The 22,647-nt window shown below is 44.5% G+C and overlaps 3 protein-coding genes across 8 annotated transcripts in view; 2 read left to right on the plus strand and 1 right to left on the minus strand.

Annotated features, from left to right (window-relative positions):
- NPAS2 (neuronal PAS domain protein 2) overlaps positions 1–9,005 on the plus strand; it is a 108,458-nt gene extending 99,453 nt beyond the window's left edge. For 3 of the 4 annotated variants that reach the window (XM_074609228.1, XM_074609211.1, XM_074609235.1), the window contains 5 exons: positions 2,553–2,747; positions 3,933–4,135; positions 4,575–4,667; positions 6,256–6,442; positions 7,636–9,005. In XM_074609228.1, coding sequence (XP_074465329.1) covers positions 2,553–2,747; positions 3,933–4,135; positions 4,575–4,667; positions 6,256–6,442; positions 7,636–7,815 — 858 coding nt within the window. In that variant the 3' untranslated portion in view covers positions 7,816–9,005. The other variant, XM_074609219.1, reaches the window with a different exon arrangement.
- A 3,171-nt stretch (positions 9,006–12,176) lies between these two features.
- On the plus strand, positions 12,177–17,609 carry RPL31 (ribosomal protein L31). Its single transcript, XM_074609279.1, has 5 exons — positions 12,177–12,253; positions 12,958–13,074; positions 14,646–14,771; positions 16,896–17,008; positions 17,538–17,609. The coding sequence occupies exons 2-5, from the start codon at positions 12,968–12,970 to the stop codon at positions 17,567–17,569; spliced, it is 378 nt and encodes a 125-aa protein (XP_074465380.1). The 5' UTR covers positions 12,177–12,253; positions 12,958–12,967; the 3' UTR covers positions 17,570–17,609.
- Positions 17,610–18,164: 555 nt separating this feature from the next.
- TBC1D8 (TBC1 domain family member 8) overlaps positions 18,165–22,647 on the minus strand; it is a 51,826-nt gene continuing 47,343 nt past the window's right edge. For all 3 annotated transcript variants that reach the window (XM_074609267.1, XM_074609246.1, XM_074609257.1), the window contains 4 exons: positions 21,240–21,305; positions 20,526–20,615; positions 20,262–20,362; positions 18,165–19,147 (listed from right to left, as the gene is read on the minus strand). In XM_074609267.1, coding sequence (XP_074465368.1) covers positions 18,686–19,147; positions 20,262–20,362; positions 20,526–20,615; positions 21,240–21,305 — 719 coding nt within the window. In that variant the 3' untranslated portion in view covers positions 18,165–18,685. The remainder of the gene's footprint in view (positions 19,148–20,261; positions 20,363–20,525; positions 20,616–21,239; positions 21,306–22,647) is intronic.

Raw genomic sequence — 22,647 nt, forward strand, 5'->3', positions numbered from 1 at the left:
GATTTCATTCTTTCGTAGGGGGTTTCTGCTGTTATTTAAAGCTGCTGTATTTCAGTGTTCCATGGGAATTCAGACAGGACTATCACAAAAGAGGTACATTATGAAAAAACACCGTTAAGTTTTGTACAAATGAAGCATGTTCGTGCTTTTAGGCTTAGCTAGCAGGTAGAAATTCCACACTTCGATCCTCTCTCAGCTTAACTTTTGTTTTGATGAGGGATCTTGAGTCTTCCAGTTCTGCAGGGACACAGGTTAAATGGCACCATCGCTTCGTGCCCTGAGCTTGTTTTTTCCAGGACATTTATGTTCAGACGGTAATAATGCTGCTTTGGCCATTATAATGCAACAGAGAGTCCCTAGGTATGAAACACTCGCAGCCCTCTCAGGGTATGAACACATGAGCAAATGAAATTGGTTTACTGGGATAAACTTGGTTGTAAATTTATAGCATATTAGCTGCCAATCATTAACTGTGCATGTTCCTACCCAGTGGCACACTCTGGTAATTGCAAAGTAGGTTACTCTGCTGTCTTTCAAGGATAAGCTCCTTGGTCTTCACCTGGAAGTGAGGCATGCACACAGGCAGGTCCCTGCAAAGTAAGTCGCTTGCTGCAAGCTCCCACCCTGCCTGATGTTCGCATCAATAGATATTGACTCTGCGTTGGATAAACTTAGTATTTCTCCAGCGCTGTGCACCATGTACAGGGAGGACACAAGATAATCCTCCTGAAGGTCTTAATACCAGTGGGCTCATGCTCCCCATCCTGTTTCTGAAACACAGGACTTGCTTTACCTGTTCTGAATTTTATATCAAATGGCTTTTTATCAAATTTTATATCAATGGCGATCAGTTTCATCGCTAGAGCTAATCAAGTGAGTTCATTTACTAAACATGTCCTCCTATATGCAGAAAATAAACACGAAAACGAATTTTCATAATTTCTGTCTTTGATTTATTCATAATAAGACCTATTTACTTAGCAGAAGTTGTGAGACCATCTGTCTTTCTGATATGTAATGGCTCCAAACTCAGTGAGCAGTGTTTTTAAAAGAAAACACTCGGAGCTAGTTTCAGACCTGCTGCGAGCAGCCCCAACTCTGCTACTTGACCCATTTATTTCTATCAGACATCTCTGAGATGTGGTTGGCCTACAGCACCTAAAACAAGCCGTTGCTTTAGGTCCATTAACATTTCCCTTAATTGTCCCTCTCTCCCAGCTGATTAATGTAAGCGTTGTCTGTACCTTTTTTCTGAGTAAAATCTTGGCACACAGAAATTCATTAAAAATTTATCATATTTAAATAAAACCTGGGTTTTAAAAGCTAGATAAATAAGTACAAATACGATGGATCAACCCATACTTAAGCAAAGAAAAGCAATGTATTCTGCCGGTCCTTTGGAGAAAGGTATGGGTTTTTTCCAAGAAAAATTAGAGGGGACATGATAGTTTAGGGAATTGTTAATATAGCAATAAGCTGCAGAAAGGTGTACTAATTACTGGGCGTACCTCAGATATACTGCTAGGCATGAGACTGATGGATGAATAATGAAGACAATAATTGTGATCCTGATTTCATTTAAACCCTAAGTAGCTCCACTTAAACTAATGGAGTTCCACACGTGTAGCAGTGGTGTGGAATCAGAATCAGATCCAAAAATGCCTTTGACTCCCTGCGATGCGTACCTCCGTACAGTCCTCTGTGGCAAGAGGCTAGCTTCAAAATACTGCAAAGATAGCTTGTAACATTAATAATTCATAGTTTTTAAAGATGCCTTTTTCCTTTATACAGCTATAATAAAAGAAATAGCCTCTAGAAAAGCAAAAAATCGCCAAGCCCTACAACTTTTAAAGAAGAAAGCCTCCTGCAATGCAGGCATGGAGAGCATATCATTTGCAGAAACTCTAACAGAGAAGCTGCTACCTCTTTTGCAGAAGTCAAATGCAGGCACGGTGAGGAAAAATACCGTGTGACAGTTACCTGATGGGAAATCAGATAAATGACAGCGACTGTCTGTTTACACATCTTCTCAATGATAAGGACACAGCCATTCAACAGACAGCTCTGGCCCGACTGTGGCCTCATTAAAAACATTCAACAGCCCAACTGTATGTCAGGTGTTGAATTTCCAGAGACAAATTCAAAAGCAGCCCTGTCTGAAAGGCAGGCTGATTTGGTTGAAAGGAGAAATGAAAGGACTGAAAAGACATGGAGTTACTCTCTTCTCTCTGGTCAGGATGCTCCAGAACACGGTGAATGTACAGGGAACTGCTCTTACAAGTGCTGTGCCTGCCCCATGGAAAGAGGACTTGTACCTTCAGGACACATTTCATGAGTAACAAATGCACTTACAGAACAAGAAATCAAGAAACTAGAGACAGCAGAACCATTAACGTAGGAAAGATAGGTGATTTCCAACGAACAGTAAATGCATAGTGAATCCGGAAATGTGGTAACTTTATTTTAGAATATATCTTTGGATTTAATTCTGTCACCTTCATTATCCGGGACAGCTGGGCTATGCAAATAAACCCTCCCCCCTTCTTCTCCAGATGTTCCTACAGCAGCCAACGGTGTCCCTGAGCTTTACCAATACTCAGCAGCCAGAGCCACAGCAGCTACAGCAGAGGTCAGGGGCCATTTCGCAACAGCAGCTTGTCCCCAGTCCTCAACTTCAAGGGCAAATTGCATCTTCGCAAACAGCGAACCAGCAAGCACTGAGAGAAGCAAGCGTGATATCGAGCCAGGTAATCATTTCTTTGAACCGAGAAGCATTTATATGGGAAGAAGATGCTGTTATTAAACAACCAAGTTAAAACATGTCAGTCCCGTAAGTGTGCCTCTGCCTTTCCTTCCCTATTCTCCTATATAAGGGCAGCCTATACAAAGGGTCTCCCTTCAGCATTTACATTACCTTAAATCCCTTTTTTAAGACCTCAGCCAGGAGGGCTGCTTGAGCAGCTGTTTCAGCTTGAAAACTGAGCAGGGGGGGTATGCAAAAGGTGTGGATGACTTATTTTTAGCTGAACGTGAAAGAAACCTGACCGACTGCACTGGAAACTAGCAATAGTGGTGTCAGCAGTGCAACCTCTCAAACTAAGCTTTACCCCCGGCTTGCTCCCTGAATCCAGCCGGACGCCACTGATGCAACGAAGCCTGCTGTTTGGTGCGGTGGCACACGGCGGGAATACCTGGAGATTTGTGTGAGACCCCCAGGTTGTGAGTGTAACAGATTCCCGCACAGGGAAATAAAGTTCAGCCTCAGCTAGAGATAATGGAGACCCCTGAAAGCTAGTAGGTTTGGCACAGGTTTCTTATTGCTGGCTCCTTGGTATTTACATTTTTTTTGTTCTTTCACCCACCTGTTGTACCTCCCTTCGCAGAATACTTAGCTCCTGTTTCTGTTACCTGAGCGTATGGCAAACATAGCTGCACCATTATCTTCAGACCCCTCAGCTGTAGCTTTTAACCTCCTACATACCCGTATTATAATGACTCTATTAAAATAAAAAGTGTATCCGCATTAGAAATACAAAAAAACCCACCATATTTTTTTTTTTTCTTTAATAAGGTTTAGTGGGCTTTTACAGCAGCGCTAATCGCACCAGTGCTAAGACACTCATCGTGCCTTCACGGGGTGGTATTTTGCCTCCTGAACTGCTCGATGGCAGGACCGGGGGCGGCTTTGCTTTCGCAGCGCCCTGGAGCCAAGGGTTTTGCGGGCCGGTTACACAAAGCGTGGGGCAGCAGCGGCTACGAGAGCGGCGGCCGGCTACCGGAGTGCTATCGCTTCTTAATGATTATTTCTCATCGTATTAAGGGCGACTGCGCCCCCGCCGCGCTGCCCGCCGTTCACGCATTCCCCACGCAGCGGTCAGGGGCCCGCTGGAGTTTCGCTCTCCCGCCCCCTTCTCCTCATCTCTCTCTTGCAGGGCGCGAAGGCGGGGCGGAGCGCGGAGCTGGCTGCGCGGAGCGCGGAGCTGCCGGCGGGCGGCGGCCGCCCCCCCCGCGGCGCGCCCCCGCCCTTCGCCGCAGCCCCCGGCGGCGGCGGCGGCGCGGCGCCCCCTGGCGGCCTGACGCGGGGCAGCACCCCCGGACCGCCCGCCGCCGGCTGCAGCCACGACCAGCAGCTCAGGTAAGGGTCCCGGTCCCGGCGCACACACACACACACACACACCCGGGGAGGTGGGGGGTCTCCGGCTTTGTCTTCACGGCCTCAGGCTGCCCTGGGTGGGCGGCGGGGGAGGGCATCCAGCTGGACATGTCAACCAAAAAAACACTGGGAGAGCACAAACACACGCCCTTCCCACCAGCAGGAATTTCAGGAGATTTCACCCCCCTGAAATCCTAGCGCCCAGCTCCCCAGCGAGGCACCCACGTTACCAGAAAGGGCTCCCCTAAATGTCACACAGGACGTGCCAGCTGTGGCCGAGAGTTGAGGTTATACCTCCTAATGCTCAGCCTTGTGCCGTGCCTGCGAAAGCGTCCTGCCTCTGTTTTCAAAATCTGGGATTTGTATGGTCCTTCTGTCACAGCAACATCACTTTTCCTTTTTTTCCTCCCCCCCATGCCAGGCTGCTGCTCAGCCAGCCCATTCAGCCCATGATGCCTGGATCCTGTAACGCAAGACACGCTTCGGACCTCAGCATGGCAGGATCCCAGGCTAAGTATGTGACTTGCCAAAGACAAAACATCCAAGTTGCTTTTTGACAGGCAATAGCCTTCTTTAGTAAGATGACGAAGGAGCTATAAATACCGTGAGCGTGTTACTGTGCTGAGCCTGCCTTCCAGTGGCAGGGTCAGCCTTACCCTGCCTGCTCACATCAAGGAAGGATGACAGAGAGAAACGCAGCATGCCAGCGGCATTTTAACAACCCAAGATGGATGGAGGGGGGGGAATTTTTCTCCCTCATGTGATGCTTGCCTCAGCCCTGGAACTTCTGAGCCACCAAGGTAAATGTGAGAGAGAAAGCCAGCACTGGCACGGTTGAAATGACCGCTGCAGTGAGACGCTGGTGCAACACCAGTGGAGCTATGCCTGATCTAGAACTGACAGAACCAACAGGCTCCTGCGCCTGAGCGTCCTCGGAAAAGCCGCTGAATGAACCACCTCAGTTGTCTCCTTAAAACTCAGATGAAGGAAGCAGAAAACACCAGTCAGAAAATGCTTTGCTGCTTTATTTTTCCCCTTAGCCGTTCTTTGTCACTCTACCGTGTGAGCTGCTAAAATAACAAGGCAGCTGTTTGCACATCATTACTTTAAAAGTAATTCTGTATGTCATCTCAGCAATGTAGGTATTCAGTACTTCTTTTTTTAAACATGACTATTGCTGTTTAAGATTATCTCAAGTTAAACTTCTCAACTTTAAATATACAGCATTTTAGATCCGCTTTTAAGCAAATAAATAAAAGAGACCTGAGATGCAAAGATGCATCTCCCAGTTCATGCAGACTTCCTGACTGCCGGGACCCTTTTTTTCAGAGCTCACATACCTAAGTACCCAAAACCTTGCATTTCTGACTAACCCCTAATGTTGAACAGCTGTTGAGCGAACACACGCCACACTATGATCTCATCACCCATTACAGGATAAACAGAATTGGGCTGGGCTGGCAATAGCTCCACTGTGGTTTTGCCCACAGCCTTCCACAAAACAACACATACTCAAGTTTCATTATGCAAAAGCAGACTGGCAGCAGGAGCGGAGCATTTTGTTTCTGGCCCATCCCTCGCTCCAGAGGACTTCTAGAGGCTTCTTCTGTTCCTACAGTGCGGCTCACAGCTATGGGAACTGCTGACCATACTTGGCAATACGTATATGAGCAGCTTAAGAAGTAATCAACCCTACCCTTCCCTCTGTAGGAGATTACCACCCCCACAGGCAGTCACAGGGGAGCACGGGCAGCAGAACAGTATTTACTTCGCCACCGCTGCAGTTTAGAGCTCAGCATAGTAATACAGAATCCAAGGCCATTTGGTTTAATGAGCCTGGGATGTGAATGCTGTGGCCGAAGAGAAGAAATCACAATCTTTAATGAATCTAAAATGTGGTCTGGATTTTGAGGTGAGATGTATGCTGCCCTCCAAGTCCAGCTCGTGCGTTAGCAGTGCCATCATTCCTATTAGCAGGTCCAGTGCACTGGAATCCTTTACTAGGAATTATTTATGAAGACTAGGGACTTCCATCCCTATCCTAAGAGAATATCTTTGCTTGCTGTGTTTGTTCCTGATTGGTTTACTTTTTTCTTCCACAGGTATTCTCAAACCCAACAAATGTTTCAAAGTTTGGAAGTGCAGACTTCCAGCAGCGGCTCTCCAATCATACTGATGGGACAAGCAGTGTTAAACCAAGGGTTCGCCACTACACCTCCTTCCCAGCCATCCTCTCTGCCACCTATGCAACTCCAGCACCAACAGCATCAGCAACAACGCTACCTGCAGGTAGGGCAGGACAAAGAGGATGGTGTATAAAATGTACACACAGAGTATTAAGGCGAACGGGCTGTGCAAACGGGGCCCCTAGTTTCAACTGGAGCCTGATCAGGGCAGCAATGGCCACTTTAGAGATACTGAAATGCGCAAGACACTGATACAGTTGCATGTACCCCTCCAGTACAGCAAGGGAGCAGTAAAAACAGTCAGAATATTTCACAGGAAATTACGGATTCTGTACATTGGAAACATAATCAGATTATCCTGGATATATTTAAAGTGTATTTCTAGATGGAGAAAATCACTGCCTTAGGATTTATTCTGTACTCTTTATTCAGTATAAAATTTGCTTAGTTTACAAGTCAAAAGATAATTTTTAATTACCAGCATCAACGTAAAATGAGATCTGGATCAGATATCTGGATCCCTTCAGTAAATTAACATATTTCTTCAACTCCACAAGGCAAAGAAGATAAACTGGAGCACATTGCCTGGAAGAACCAGGTGATTTGAAGATGTAAAAATACTTATTTTTTTACCTAATTCAACACATACTAAAGTAAAAGGGATGGGGGGAAATGAGGTGTCTCTCTATTAACTGAAAAGGAGCTGAACTCAGTTTATAAAACCTCACATATCCACTGGAATCATTGAAAGAGTATCATCAACATCAAATTATTAAACTCTTGTTATTGAAATGAAATCCATAATCATAGCTGAGAATTAATGAAAAAAACTATGGCAGATACCGTTCCCAATAAAAGCATCTGCAAAATGCACATCGACTTCACCACTGCAAGGTCACACCCTATTGTAAACTCACAAAAGAGGAAGGGCTAGAAGGGACAGCGTGAGATCCACTACGATCCCCCGTTTCATTTCTGTTCCACTTCATCCATCCACCCGTGTCATTTCTGACACGTTCGCCCACCCTGCTCCCAAACAGGCTTTTCAGGATGACCTGCAAATCCTAGGCAGTGCATTCTTACTAGAAAAACTTTTCTCAATGCCTAATTGTAATGTTCTTCATTGCAATTTATGTCCATTCCTTCCAGCATTAGGTAAGCTAACCCCATGCCAAACAGCCCCAGAAATAAAAGCCAGCAAACTAGTACTATTTTTAAGCACCTTGTACACTGAGGATGAAGAGCTTTAACATGTGAAAGAATCGAACGCCACGATGAATTTTATTTTATCTGTAGGTGCCAACACCAAGTTCTTTGCACAATGAGCCACCCGATTCTTTGCTCCTGCCATCTTACTCACCACAGCAAGGAAATATGGGGTATCATCAGACACAGCAGCAGCAGCAGCAACAACTAACATCAAGAAGAAGCAATAGCTTATCAGAATCATCAAATGTACCACAGCCACTGCGATAAGAGTCCCACCAGCACAATCAATGCACGATTAGCTTTAACCAATGGGCACATGGGGCAGAAGAGAATGACTTTGTACTTACTGTTCTGGCTTTTGCACAAGCATTCCTTTCAAAGCTCTATGACAGAAGTACGCCACAGAGTGCAAGACTTCCACAGACAGTGCATTTACAACACGCTGGATTCAGTTTGCGCTGTCTCGTGAGCACAGGATGTACTGACAGAGCAAAATAAAAAGGAACGCTATCCTGCACAGCCTCCATCATCAATGGGTGCACGGGAGGAGGCGTTCAGTCTCAGCGTGTCACTCTGAAAGCTATCCGGCAATTCCAAAAGACTGTTGACAGACTCATGAGGTACTTGGCCTTCACTGTTTCAGTTCTTCTTTTGTGTATGAAAAGCACTGCATCAAAGGTCTATTGAGGAGAGAACAAGAAATTATTTTTATTATGATTATTGTTATTATTTTGCACAACTGCACAGAGGACAAAACCTAGGCACTTTCTGTAAAGAGAAGTTTGTTTCCTTATTCTTGTGGCCAAATTAGCAGATCCAATGGAGGAGAAAGCCCAGTCATTGGTGAAGATGGTCTACAGCTCATAACCCTTGATTTAGAATCTGAAAAGTATTATGCAGCTTACCCTAACTGTTCTTCGTTACTAAGAAACAAACAAACAAACAAACAAAAAAAACCCCACCCACAACCCACACTGGACTGTTTTCTATATGAATTGTGATTGCAAAGGGGAACTGTAAGCACAATCATGCAACTCTCCAACAGTACAACATGGATCCTTCTTCAACCTAAATAACTCACCCACTGCAACTCTCTGAGAAATATGCACTGTGTTTTGGCCCACTGACTCGGGATGCTGCAGACTATTACATATCTCTTTCATTATAACATTTAGGATTGAATTTTCCTTTTGGGGGGAAAGAAAGAAATGCACTTTTCGCTTTTTTTGTATGTTTTCTGTTGATATGTTTCTAAGAAAGATTTTATGTAATTATTAAATAAAAAGTAGTGTATTGTACAGCTGTTGTAATAATGACCTATTTCTATATAAAATAAAATTATATGGAATTATGTGGAAATTATTTTGTATATGAAATATCAACTCATTTCACAAGTATAAAGATTGTGCTTGTGCTTTTTTGTGAGTGGATATTTTGTAATAAACTAATGAATTAGAAATGTTTTTGTGAAGGGAACTACTGTTTCATGCTATATACAACTCAAACTATTATTTTTTTTTTCCATTTAATGATGGACAGTTGTCTTTATTTGTAGAATAAAATAAAATAATATAGCCAAAAGGCTTTATTGCAGGACTTGCACACATTTTCCTGTGGCTGTTCAACTATGTGATTCACTTCAGATTGCTACTGTTAGCTGTAGCCTGGCAAAGTGTTTGGCACAAGTATTATCCTGTGGGACCTTTCTCATAGCATAGACAACAAGAATGACAGCTCAGGAAGTTATATTAGCTGCTAGCCCAGACAGCTCGTGTTAAGCTCCTTTAAAACTTTAAAGACCTCAGGCAGGTCTATACTTCCAAACAACCAGTTTTACACGAGGACAAAACAGGTGATTTAAAGAATGGTTTGACCCAGCACATAGAATCATAGAATGATAGAATCTTCATGGTTGGAAAGGACCTTTGAGATCATCCAGTCCAACCATACACACACACACAAAAAAACCCCCAAAAACCCAACAACCTACAATCTCTGCCCTTCAGAGCATGCCCTGAAGTGCCACACCTAGATGTTTCTTAAATACCTCTAGGGATGGTGACTCAACCACCTCCCTGGGCAGGCTGTTCCAGTGCCTGACCACTCTTTCAGTAAAGTAATTCTTCCTAATATCTAACCTAAACCTCCCCTGCCGCAACTTCAGACCATTTCCTCTGGTCCTGTCATTATTCACCTGGGAGAAGAGGCCAACACCCACCTCTCTCCAGCCTCCTTTCAGGTAGTTGTAGGGAGCAATGAGGTCTCCCCTCAGCCTCCTCTTCTCCAAGCTAAACATGCCCAGCTCCCTCAGCCTCTCCTCACATGACCTGGTCTCCAGACCCCTCACCAGCCTGGTAGCTCTCCTCTGGACACGCTCCAGCACTTCAATGTCCCTCTTGTACAGAGGGGCCCAGAACTGAACACAGCACTCGAGGTGAGGCCTCACCAGTGCCGAGTACAGAGGCACCATCGCTTCCCTGCTCCTGCTGGCCACGCTATTCTTGATACAGGCCAGGATGCTCTTGGCCCTCTTGGCCACCTGGGCACACTGCTGGCTCATGTTAAGCTGGCTCCACTAGCATCCCCAGGTCCTTTTCTGCTTTGGCCCATGTCCAGCTTTGGTGTGTTAAGACATGGCAAATTGACTACGGGATGGAGCAGCCAAGGTCTGCTTTCCCTTTGCTGACTCTGCTGCAGGAGCAGCAACCACCAACACAGAACGAGGTGGATAACGGAGCACAGTAATTTGTTCATTCACTGTGGTGAGACTGAAAGGGGATGCTCCTCAGGGGCAGCTTGCAGCCGCCCGAGCCAACGTTAGCTTCAAGAGAGCGCAGACTATGCCACCCTTCCCACTCTTGAGTACCAAGGATCATGTCACCAGGGCCCACATGTTCAGCTCTGGTTTCTATGCCAGTGGAACAATGGAGATAATTGGGCTGGGAGCTGGAAATGGTTAAAAGTAAACTTTCAAAGAAATGAAAAAGGTTCATTTGCCCCAAGTTCTGAAAAAGCTAAAAATCTCCTGGAGAAAACCCACTGGCAAAATGACCTTGCTGCTTCGGCAGCAAGACTGGCTGGTAGCACCGATGGCTGCCCGTGTATTTCAGTCCGTACAATCCCTTTGTTTTACTTCATTGAAGGAATATTGGGGAATCAAATATCTGGTCTCTAAAAAGTGTTGAGAGACCAGATCTAATCTCTAAGAAAGTGTTTTTACTGCCAACTTTAGGTACCAGCCTGAGTTAGCCTGCTCATCTCATTAAACTCTTGCAGTCAGTGAAGCAAGAGTGACCCCACCAGATGAAGATTAAAGAGCTAAACCTTAGGGTGCTTTCACTTGGATGTCTGAAGGAACCTCTCTCCATTAACTATAGAAAAACCTTAGTGAAGGCCAGTTAGCTAAGTTAGAGGCTAACTCCATAAATTCCACCCACTCCTGTAACGGCTTATTCTGGGAAACGGGAGAGGAAATTTGTTTCTAGGCCAAAATGTTCATGCAGGAAAGAGGAAATGAAGGAACAAGAGCACCTCAGAGAAAGTCTCTGTGGAAGCAGCACCTGAGGGATGTCAACTACTATGATGGCAGTCACAGGAAGAGAAAATTCCTTTAAGAATTTGTTTTACCCTCAGGGTTATAATACACCCTCACGTCTCCTGATTGCCAGTGGGTACGTCCAATCCAAGCTCAGCCTCGGAGCAAACACTTATGTTTCTAAAACCTGCAGTACCGTTGTTAACAGGGAGAAACTGTGAATAGGGTGGGGCTGACTTCCAATAAACTGGCTTATTATATTGTTTGGAAGGATACAGAGCACTTGCAAGAACAGATTTACATCGATACCTAGTTTTTCATGCTCTGTCTCATTTCCTCCCCGTACATTCATTCTGGTTTTGGATTATGGCACTTTTTCCCTGTTTAAACGCACACGCAATGTCAGTCCTCTTCATAGAGCTGGGCTGTTCCTCTAGTTCATTATAGCCAAGACTGGGCTTGTTCCAACATAATCACCCAGACTGGGTCATTTCTCTAGCCAGGCGGCCAGAGACGGTGGTTACACCAGACCACTGCCCCACGCTGGAATACACGGTTTTCTGAATAGAGGTTTAACAGAGGTTTCTGAACAGGGCAATCTGCCTGTTACAAGCACAACCACCCCCAAGCCGAGCTCCCAGTACGATGTGCGGCATGAAAGGAGTAAACAGGGGGGCAAGTAGGTAGGCGGCTACTCAGAGCCATGAGGGCCAAGCCCGGGGAGGCAGCTCTGGCTTCCTCAGCCGTGAGGGGACACTCTTTTTCCCAGGTAACGGTGCTGTAGAAGCCTCCCTGCAACTATCCCGAAGTACACAACCAGCAAGCCAGGGCAGTTGGGAGCAGCGGCCGGGAGCGGTCGGAGCACGCAGGCAAGGCCGGCTCCCGCCTCAGGCCCTGAGGGCGGGCCGCGCCCCCTCTCAGGCCTCCCACCGACCGGCGGCCGGGGCGGAAAGAGCCCGGGGCCACCCCTTCCAGGGTCAGAGGATCCCTCGCCGCCCTCAGTATTGTTAGAGGCACGGACGGACAATCCCCGCTCCCTTCCGCGCATGCGCGCCGCCGCCTGAGCAGGCCCCTCCCTGCGCCGGCGCAGTCGGTCCCCGCCGCATCCCGGAAGGGCTCCTCGCTCCCACAGGCCCTTGCGAGCTCCTTTCCGGCCTGTGCCCGGGCAGGGTGAGTAGTGGCCCCGTCGAATCCGCCTCCATCCGCCTGACAGACCCCCGCGGCGGGGGCGATCCTCGGCCTGGCCCGGCGTGGGGGGCGGCCCGGCGCGGGGGGCACCGTCTGGTTCCCCTCGGCGGGGCCGCGTTCGGCGGGGCTGGGGCCCATCTCCCTTCCCCCCGCCCCCCCTTCCCCATCCAGGCCTGCGCTGAGGCGGGCAGGGCGCAGGCCCCGGGCGGCCTGCGGGGCGCTTGTAGGGGGAGTACGGTCATGGCGAGGGAGGAGGAAGCCGTAGGCCCCCGTCAGTCCCGGGAAGGAGACCCTGTGGCACCGTCATCTCCTTTCTGGGACGGGCCGAGCTGTCATTCTGGGTCGCCGGGAAGCAGGAAGGGGCTTTGGGACATAAAGAAGCAGGACGGGGTGGATTTAAGGGTGAAGGCCTGAGCCCGGTCGTCTTGGGAAGCGGCCGAAGAGTCCCGCTTGTGTATCACGCTCCTGCTGGGGAGATGAGAGTAAAGTATCTGCGATGCTGAAAAGTTGCTGCTTAAAATCTGCAACTGGTGCGACTCCGGGGATGAATTAATCTTGAATAAGTTTCTGAATGTGGGAATTGTGTGGCTTGTAAGGAGCTGGGGACGACGGGAGGAGGGAAGGTGACGGGTAAAAAGTCTGTGGAAGCTGAGTCTGCGTTTGACATGTGCACGGGTGCTTTTCAGGGTTGCTCAGATGGCTCCTGCAAAGAAAGGTGGTGAGAAGAAGAAGGGACGCTCCGCCATCAATGAGGTGGTAACTAGGGAATATACCATCAACATTCACAAGCGGATCCATGGCGTGTAAGTTCCTTGTCTTTATCAGTGAAATTGTCCTTATGTAAAATGGCATTTGGAAGTGGATGCAGTAGGTTTTAAACGGCAGAGAACAGCTGTCCTTACTGGCACTGATGCTAATGCGTGATATTTCAGCCTCTTGTGCTACAGTTGTGTCCTGAGGAAGTGGCTCTGTACTTGTGCGGACCTATACTTGCAGGTGGCTTTCAGGAACAAGTCTGTTTCTATTTTTTGTGAATGTTCCTGGACGTAATTTGAAGGCAGATCTGTTTTCCTCAGTGCACAGGTTGTCATTCTTTCCCAAGCGAAGTCTAAAAATTTAGCCCACTGCAGAAAGTTTTAGAAATTAAGTATTGTTTTAATCAAATGATTGGCTCCGTGCTTGTGGCTAAATTGTGTGAGGTGTAAACTGGAGTATGATTTTGAGTTGAACAATATTTGTTGTGTGTAGATGAGAGTAACTTTTTACCTGACGAAATGTTGAACCTCATACAACTGTGTAGTAGTAAAGTGCTTGAGAGGACTTGTTGAGGAACTGCATCTCCCTTGAATTCTCTCTATGTGTTTGGCTACAATCACGTGGCAGGAAACTATATCCAAATCAAAACAATTAGTGAAATTGCTGAAGTTAAAATAGGAGAGCAATAAGACAGTGGGCTAATACAAAACTATGGGTGAGGATGGGAGGCGATGGTACCTTTGGATGGCAATAAGATGTTCTGGCCTTGCTTGTTGATTGTTTATGTCAATTCAGTCTATTAATGATGATGATCCTGCTATCGTTTTTTCTTTTGGGGTTATTCTCTTTTTCTTTTTGGGCATGAAGTGCTAGGGGTGAAATACTTTTTGTTTAATGCTTGTCTCACTTGTAATCATTCACCCACCCCTGATTTCTAGCACTAAATACCAACAGTATTGTGCATGTAATACTAAATATAGCCCACTATGGGATCTTAGACCCTACTGAGACTATAGTCGCATGTCACAGTGTAGGTATAACATCTACAGCAAAGCACTCGCGTTGCAGCTATAACTTTCAGTGTACATCTGTCCATAATAGGAATGAGACAAGCTATACTTGCAAAAAAAACAGTTCTGATGGTGGTCCAGTCGTGATGATGTGAAGAAAATAACCACCAAATATTGTTTAGCTGAAGCTGTTATTCAAAATAGCATCATTTTTGTTCTTCTGCTGTTTATTTCAATACTGAACAGTTCTGTCAAGTTTGTATTAACCATAGGCCTTATCTGTGAAAGCTCTGATCTCTTCAGTAACACTGCAAGAAGTTTTCCTGTCAACATGCTAGAAATAAGATGCGGGAGATGTTGCAGCTGCAAAATTGTACTGAAATTATTCTACATAAGTACATGTAGTTTCTATTAGGCATGGACATTAATGTTAGCAGCTATCTACCAGAGTAAAGGTCTGGTCATGCTACAGTGCATCAATTTATCTGCTGTTGAACACAATTATTTCGATTGTATGTTTAGGGAATGTCAGTGGTTGAGTGCTGCAACAAGTGTCCTGTGCTGACAGTTTCCTGAAGTTAAAGAAATTGCTCTTCTGTTTGTCCTAGGGGCTTCAAGAAACGAGCACCGCGTGCTCTCAAGGAAATCCGTAAATTTGCGATGAAGGAAATGGGTACCCCTGATGTTCGCATTGACACCAGATTGAACAAAGCAGTCTGGGCTAAAGGAATAAGGTAGGTTTCTGCAGTTTTCCTTATTGGGTGAGGAAGAACCTTGTAACTGTGTACGTAGGGGTGCAGGACTTGGAGGGGTAGAAAAATTTGTATATTTCTTGCAATGTTTGCTTTTTCTTTGCAAGTGCTTCCTTTCTTACAATGTGCGTGCCAAACCACTCTTCCTGTCACCTCTACGTTCTGTTCAGCTCCCTCAGTGCACTTGCAGCAAAGCTTTGATAAACTCTGGAATTGAAAGAACTTCATTCTACCTCAGATAAGAATAAAGCAAAGGAAAGAAGGAATGCAAGGTTTGGGGTGGGGCAGGGGTGAGGATTAGGGTATTGTAATACCGGAGTACCCCAATCCCTACTGCAGCAGAGTTTTTAGAAACATGTCTTCTTAGTGCTACCTACAGTCCCAGGCTAAGTACCTGGGATTTGTGTAATGCGTTTGAACAGGATTAGGTTTTGAAGCATGCTGAATTGATAAATAATACACAAAGAAATAATGAGGTGTCTTTTAAATAGGGCCATTAATCTTGTCTTGAAAGTACAAGTAGTTTTGGGGGCCAAAACATTACAACTTGTGTTACATCGCTGCTAGAGGCAGCTGATGTGGCATTTGACATGTGTGAAGATGGTCCAAAGGGACTCCTGTGAGTAGTGGAACCTCTTAAACCATAATAAAAGGTTAAGTGGTAGGGATTAATACTGTGATTGATAACACTCGATATGCATGAACCCTTGTTCTAAACCATGTCTTCTAGGAGTTGGATTCCTGAATTTAGCCTATGATATATTTACAATCCTTTACCTGGAGTTGTGTGTTCAGGCCAACTCTTCTTCAAAATTTGAGTGGGAAGATGGGACTAAGTTACTGGTCGTTCTGGGCAGGGGTTCTCTCTCCTTCCTGTTGAGCTCTTCCAGTTCATAGGCGATGAAGAAGTAATAATTGAGCCAGGTGACAGCATAACTTCAGAGCTTAGCAGCGAGGCTCGTAACCAGGACTTCCTTGTATTAACTTGCAGAAGTGCATTCTGTGAAGTAGGGAGTCATCACATCTGCTTTTCCAGCATGAGTTTAACTGCTGTTTTCACTAGTTAGAATAGATAATGTACGCAAAGTAAAATACCTTCCTCTGGAAGGATCGTGAGAAGCTAAAATCACGGTGTCAGCTAGCGTGATAGTGAAAGATCTAAGTAAACTAGTGAAAAATGTGTTTGACTTGTTTCAAGAAGTGAGTAAATCGAAGTAAGTTCCCTTGTCTTAATTACTGGGTCCGTCTGATTTAGTAAGTCTGCTGTGAGAACGTACAGCAAGGAGGAAGTTCCTTCTCATAGTCTATGGAGCAAAGCACTCTGAGCAGGAGTTTTCCAAAATCCTGAGTTCACTTGAGGGAGGTTACTTTAAAAACGGTGTGAAGAAATAATTTTGTGCCTTCCCTCAGCAGCATCTTTTGGGCAATATTAGGGGAGTACACTAAGCTGTGACTTGCTCATTAAGAACAAAATCATCTAAGTGATTTAGTTGTGCTTCTGCGGGCTTTGTGAGGAAGAAATGTTGATCAGTTGTATGCCCATAAATAAGATCTTGGTTCAGGTTTATAATGCTCACTAGAATTTCCACATGACTTCTGGCACACAGATTGGGCAGTACTCTGACTCTTGACAGGCTTTCAGAACGGATTTCCCCCCCCTGCCCCCCGCATTATTTTCTGTGCAAGTAATAAATGCTTGTTAGTAACAGCTGCTTGCTGATCATGTTCATGCTGTGCTTCATGATCAGCTTCAGAATATATTTCCTGGCTCAGCAGTGGACTGACAGCTCACGTATGACTTTATGCTCCCACTGTATTATGGATTCATCTTATTGAAGGCTCATTTAACTCTTACCTGCTCACTTGAACAAAAACCAAAACAAAACAGAAAAGCTCCTCTAGAGCAAACAGTACAATCTCTAAGGTACACAAGTTCACTCTTGTTGTCATGCTGGGATAGAAACAGAATTGACTTATCATGTCTTTGCACAAATAGGCAAAGCTTAAGAATTTGGGGAAGGGGAGTAGTTACCACAGAGCAAAGAACTTTTATTGTCTGTGAATTAACAGGTTTCATTGAACATTAACTTGTCATCTTCATTTTAGGAATGTTCCTTACCGAATCCGTGTGCGTTTGTCCAGAAAGCGCAATGAGGATGAAGATTCACCAAACAAGCTATACACACTGGTTACCTATGTACCAGTCACAACATTCAAAGGTAAGGTTGCATGCCATCTCTCTTCCTCCACGCCGTGTTTTTTCTGAACAAGTAGCAAAGTGGGACCGCTCCTCCTGCAATGCAAAATTCAAATGGAAAGCATGATCAAACTGCTGGCTTTAACTAGCTGTGCTGTAGAGAACAGGGCTACTAGCTTGCCTGATCAGCATTGAAGAGTAAATACAGAATTTAGTGAAACAATGATGTGAATCTTGAGAGAATAAAAAAACCACTGTCAGTAGTCTTTAAGGTTTTTTTCCTATATACAGTACATCCTGTGATGTGAAAAGCTCAAGCAGGTTGAGCCTTTTCTGCTTGTCATCTGAGAAGTAGCCTATTTGCAGAATTGATTTAACATGAAGTTTCTGTTTTAACATTTGGTGAAATACTTGCCGATATAGTTTGCTCTTACAGAAGTAGATCAGCAAATTAGCTTTGAAACTCTAGGTGGACTTTCTTGTGAAGACTTGCGTATATATAAAGGGGATTGTCCTAGTAATAGGTGGTGATAGAATTTCTTGTTTTGCAGGTCTACAGACAGTCAACGTGGATGAAAATTAAACTGATTTTCATTACAATAAAAGGATAAAAAGAAAGTTTACTCCTAAGGTGTTTTTTTTTTTATTGTCCTGTCTCTTCAAGCTGTCATCCGTGAAGCATTGAGTTGAACAGGTGACAAGCTTTTAAAGTATCTTGCTTTCTTTGGGCTTGTACATAATGGTATAATTTTCATAATTAAAGGTAGTGTAGACTTCTGCTATATGTGAATGGAATAAGGAGGAGACACAAACATTCGTATGTGGGTGGCAAAGTCCTAGTGTTTTGTTCCTATGGGAATAAAGAGCTATTAATTACATAGGTATTTTAAGTTAAGGCCAAGTTTGTTTAAAAAACAAACAAAAAAAGCCAACCCCCCCCAAACTGTAAGATCAATACTTCATGTTTCTCGTGGGTAAAGTAAACTCTCTGTACTTGGTCCCCTGCTGGTCTAGACAGAATGAGTAGACTTCTCCCAAGCAGGTCTGTGCACTACACTGAAACATGGAGTTCCGACTGGTGAATTAATTGTGAGTGTGCTAGCTCAGAGAATTTGTTTAATGAAGTAGGGACTAAAGGCACTTACCATCTGTAAATCAATAAATATCGTCAATGCAAGTCTAGTACAAAAAGGGTTTATTGAAAAGTGCATGGTTTCACAGAGCAACATCAGAAGCACAGTCCATGTACACTTAACATTTCAGCAAGACATACAAATTGGAATACAATCAAATATATTAAAATAGTTTCAATTACCAGCATTGAAACAGTTTTCAGTATTAGTGCAAAAAAGGCAACCCAAACAAACTGTGGACAGTAGCTGAGAAGTGTTTTCCCCTGTTTAAAAAAAAAAAAAAAAAAAAAAAAGGACAGCTGGAGCCAGCCTCTGCTCTCCCTGTGCGGAAGAGAGCTTCAGTGTCTTCACGCTGTAGACAGATGTTTCCTTTTTACATTCAAAACAAGAAGATAATTAATAAATCAACGGCACAAAAAAAACCTACACACCCTTTAGCTTTTAAAGCTCTTAAACTGAAAACCACAGACCAACAAATTGTTTACAAAAAGTCCACTGCTATCTGAAAGCCTTTTACAGTATGTGCTTTGGCATAATTTCAGTGCATTTTATTTTTGACAGGTTTGCTATGACTGTGTGTTTAGTTTTGTATGTTCACCCCGTGACTGGCAGCTTGTTCCATTTGTTTTGAGACTATATTGATTCAGCTTCGCATTCTCGAGTTTTGGCTTCAGTTCTAAGGGTTTTTCAAAGAAATTAACTAATGATTGTTCAGTCAAGAGGGATGCTAAAATGTGTTCAAAAGAGACAGTCCAGTCCCCTTCAGTCACAGGTGAAGGTTGAGAGTCTTTGTGAGGAGTCTTCACAGTGTCCGTAAAAACAGCATCCTGGTCTGAAGCAGAGGCCTCAGGCTGTATGTCCTCCGTGAACTCGTCCGATCCGCTCCCCAGGCTGATGCTGCGTTGTCCTACTTCTCCAATCTGAAGTAGCAGCGTGGTCACGGTGGCGATGGCTTGATACAAATCATTCTCCTCTGGATCTTCATGGAACATGCTATACAGGGTTTTGCAGAACTGAATGAATTCCCTCTGTAAAGGATGAAAAGCTAAAATCAAAACTATTGAACAGCCACGCAATGGGTAACTGTAGGCGTCAGGCAAGGGCATGGTATTGTGAAGGAAGGCAGAATGCTGCGTACAGACTTGCTCTTTTAAAAAAAAAAAAACGCTAGCAGAGGGATTTCAACCCCCACTGATGCTAGGAAACCTTGGTGCTGCAAATCAAAAAGGGAACAGAGCAGAAAAGTATTGTGCTGCCTTGATGAAGGAGATCAGGGCCTCCCAGATGACCAAAGGGCAAAATACAAGGCAAGGGATACAGTCTGTGGCCGTTTTAGAGAACAAATTACAACTAAAATAGCCATCCACAAGCCTGCAAGCAACTCCCCTTCTGCGGCAAGCAACTCCCTTTCTGCTGCTTCTTTCCATCTTTACCCAGCTCTTTTTGTTATAATAATAAAATTCAGACATCTTCCCTGCCCAACTACTTTCTCCCCTCCCTTCCTTCACTCACCCATCACAGGTGATTACCGGGCTAGGAGAGGATGTTTCCGTATCCTATTAGGAAATTTGTGAGGCCTCAATCTCCATACAGTCACAGGATGGCTGCTAACTCAAGAAATTCAATGAAGTGATGCCTTTATGAGATATTATGTGGTCCTGCTGAGCTGAGAGGTTAGCTACATGCCACCCATTTACAACTTTATTTAACAACACCAGCGCAGAAGGTATTCTGTGTGTAGTCCCATATTTCTTTGCATGTCTGTACATTTAACTAATACAGGACCCTTTTTCCCTCATACCAACAACATACGCAAAGCTGTACTGGCAGCAGGGAGGAGATGGTAAGGTGATGAGACCCTTTAACTGTCTTACTTCGTGCACTTCTAGTCAGTGTTTGGCTACAACGGGGAAGTCCCAGTTGGTGATGGAGGGAGCTGCCAGAAAGGGGGCTGAGAGTTTTTAAACATGACAACTGCTCCTTGGATCAGAGTAGCCCAATCCTTCAAACCTGAAAGACCGAATCTAAGCTCAGTTTGAAGTTACACTTTCTCAGAAAGAGCTAAACTGTTGTATTCAGTCATTTCATTTTTGAGTACTCTCCACTTCTTTAAAAACAGACCGCAGCCCCTAGTATACACACCTGGCTCATTTTTGGCAATTCTTTTTCAGTTTTAGTGTCCTTTTCTTTGGCGAGATCCTTCAGCATCTGCTTCAACTGCTTTTGGTAATCTACTGCATCACCTTTTGTGGAGCAGACACAAAAAGGAGAGTTAAGTTTTCAAGTCACTGCAGTATCCTGACCTTCAAAATAAAATGCTGAGCGTGGAGATAACGGAGTAGGGGTAACAAATGGAAAGTTGGTTATCTCATATGCACACGCATTAGAGAACCATTTCAGGCATACCATTTGATTTTCCAATGACAAGTGGTCTCGAAGTCGACAGCAAAGGATTCTTTAACGGTGACTGGCTGTCTCGTTCATTTTCTGTGAGAGCTATCAAAAAAAACCCATTAAAAATGTAATTATTAATCCTTCCAGTGCTGCATAATGGTTATTTATGCTTTTAAAATGTACATATTTGAAGAAAGCAAAATAATCGGTCAAAGGTGTTTTTAAACAGCACTTCATTAAATCATACTGTAAAATTATGTTAATGTAAGTAAGACTGGTGCTGCAGTGAGAGAGCTGGAAGTTTGCCAAGAACGGCACGTTTAATTAAAAACCCTGCACTGAGAAACTACCAAAGAATTTTGTCACCTAATCAAAACTGGATCGAGATGTGATAAGGAGATTTCTACTGTACGTGGAGTGCCAGCCATCCAAAATGTTGTTCCAGTTCAATATTTTCTCTAGAAGTACCCATCTAATTGCCTGCAAAAGATCTCTGAGTGCAGCAGATGTGAGCCTTAACACTCTGTATCTGCAACTGGCCCCCAAAAAGGTTTTCGACTGGAGTAAATTTTAAAATGTGGTAAGCATAACTACAAATGCAAATCCTATATGCTCCCAGCTAAAGGAAGCACGATGGGCTTCTTCATTAAGCAGCCTTTTCCCAAAAGCTTTAAGCAAGAGTTTCGAGGGAAACCCGAGGTATTCATTCCCTTTCAAATTTCTTACCCGGTGGGATATGCAGCTGATATAGTAACTTTATCTTTTCATTCATTTCTCCATTATACATAACATCTGCAAGGAAAAAAAAAAAAAAAACAAACAAGACGGAAGTGGACCAGATCGTTTACTTACACAGTTTAAAATACATCAGGCATCTCTCTGTGCACAAAAGGTAATTGTTTACATGGACAATACATGAAAACATATGGCCAGTATATTATATTGAAATGTTTTAAGTTGTGCCTGTCCACGAGGAACAGCAGGTGAGAGACATCTGGCTTGGTCTTTGTTCTTGTAAAATAGACGGGGAATACCTAACCCTATGGAACTTCAGCATCGTTTAAAAATATCCAGGAGAATAGCAGGGAATCTAGCAAAGGCTGTGTGTGGCCACGGATTAACAGGGATGTGAGAGGCCAGAGACAGAAAACTCCCTTTGGAGCCATCATGTTCATAGTATTTCTCCCCTTTGGCCCTTACTGCTGTTCTGTAGAATAAACACAAAGGAGGAAACTACTGTGCGTATCATACAATTCGTATTTTCAATGACCAGTAGAAATGAAATTCTTAACCTTCACATGCACTGAAATACTGTCAATTTTTTATTTTTAAATTTAAAGTTGTATCCCTCTAAGAATCAAACAGCAATGTAATACAGGGAGGCTTGGTTCACATCAAAAAATCCTGGAAAGCTTAAGTGGCAAGAATACAGATTTATTGTTTTTTACTGAAGCTTTGAATGTCGATTCTGTTTTTTCACGTGGGGTCAGGCAACAGTTGAGATGTGGCACTTTCTTCTTCAGCCAGATTTTGAGATGGGCAGCCTCATCTCAGTGAAACGGCTGGTAGCCTCAAGACCAACCCTAGCGCAGCGCGCAGTCCCTGCTGGCCAGATTTTTTTTTTGTTCTGGTCATTGTCAATATATAAGGCATGCAGCAGTTGGTTGTGCAAGCTGAAGTCTTCAAGAAGCAGATACAAAGAGGTGTACTGAGATTTCAAAGGTTTACTGAGAGCAACAATCCAGTAGAGAGGATTTCACAGAATCATAGAATGGCTTAGGTTGGAAGGGACCTTTTAAGATCATCCAGTCCAACCCCCCTGCCATGGGCAGGGACACCTGAGCAACCTGAGCCAGTGTCTCACCACTTTCACAGTAAAGAATTTCTTCCTAATGTCTAACCTGAATCTCCCCTCTTTCAGTTTAAAATCATTACCCCTCATCCTATCAACTACACTCCCTGATAAAGAGTCCCTCCCCATCTGTCCTGTAGGCCCCCTTTAGGTACTGGAAGGCTGCTATGAGGTCTCCCTGGAGCCTTTTTCTTCTCCAGGCTGAACAACCCCAACTCTCTCAGCCTGTCTTCAGAGGAGAGATGCTCCAGCCCTTGGATCATCTTCGTGGCCCTCTGCTGG

Source organism: Larus michahellis, chromosome 1 (genome assembly GCF_964199755.1).
Source record: "Larus michahellis chromosome 1, bLarMic1.1, whole genome shotgun sequence".
NCBI lineage: Eukaryota > Metazoa > Chordata > Aves > Charadriiformes > Laridae > Larus > Larus michahellis.

Bases quoted from the DNA above. Each gene is read 5' to 3' on its own strand.
- RPL31 (XM_074609279.1), top strand. From the start codon at position 12,968: ATGGCTCCTGCAAAGAAAGGTGGTGAGAAGAAGAAGGGACGCTCCGCC. The intron at 13,075-14,645 runs GTAAGTTCCTTG...TGTTTGTCCTAG, and splicing joins CACAAGCGGATCCATGGCGT to GGGCTTCAAGAAACGAGCAC. The intron at 17,009-17,537 runs GTAAGGTTGCAT...CTTGTTTTGCAG, and splicing joins ACCAGTCACAACATTCAAAG to GTCTACAGACAGTCAACGTG.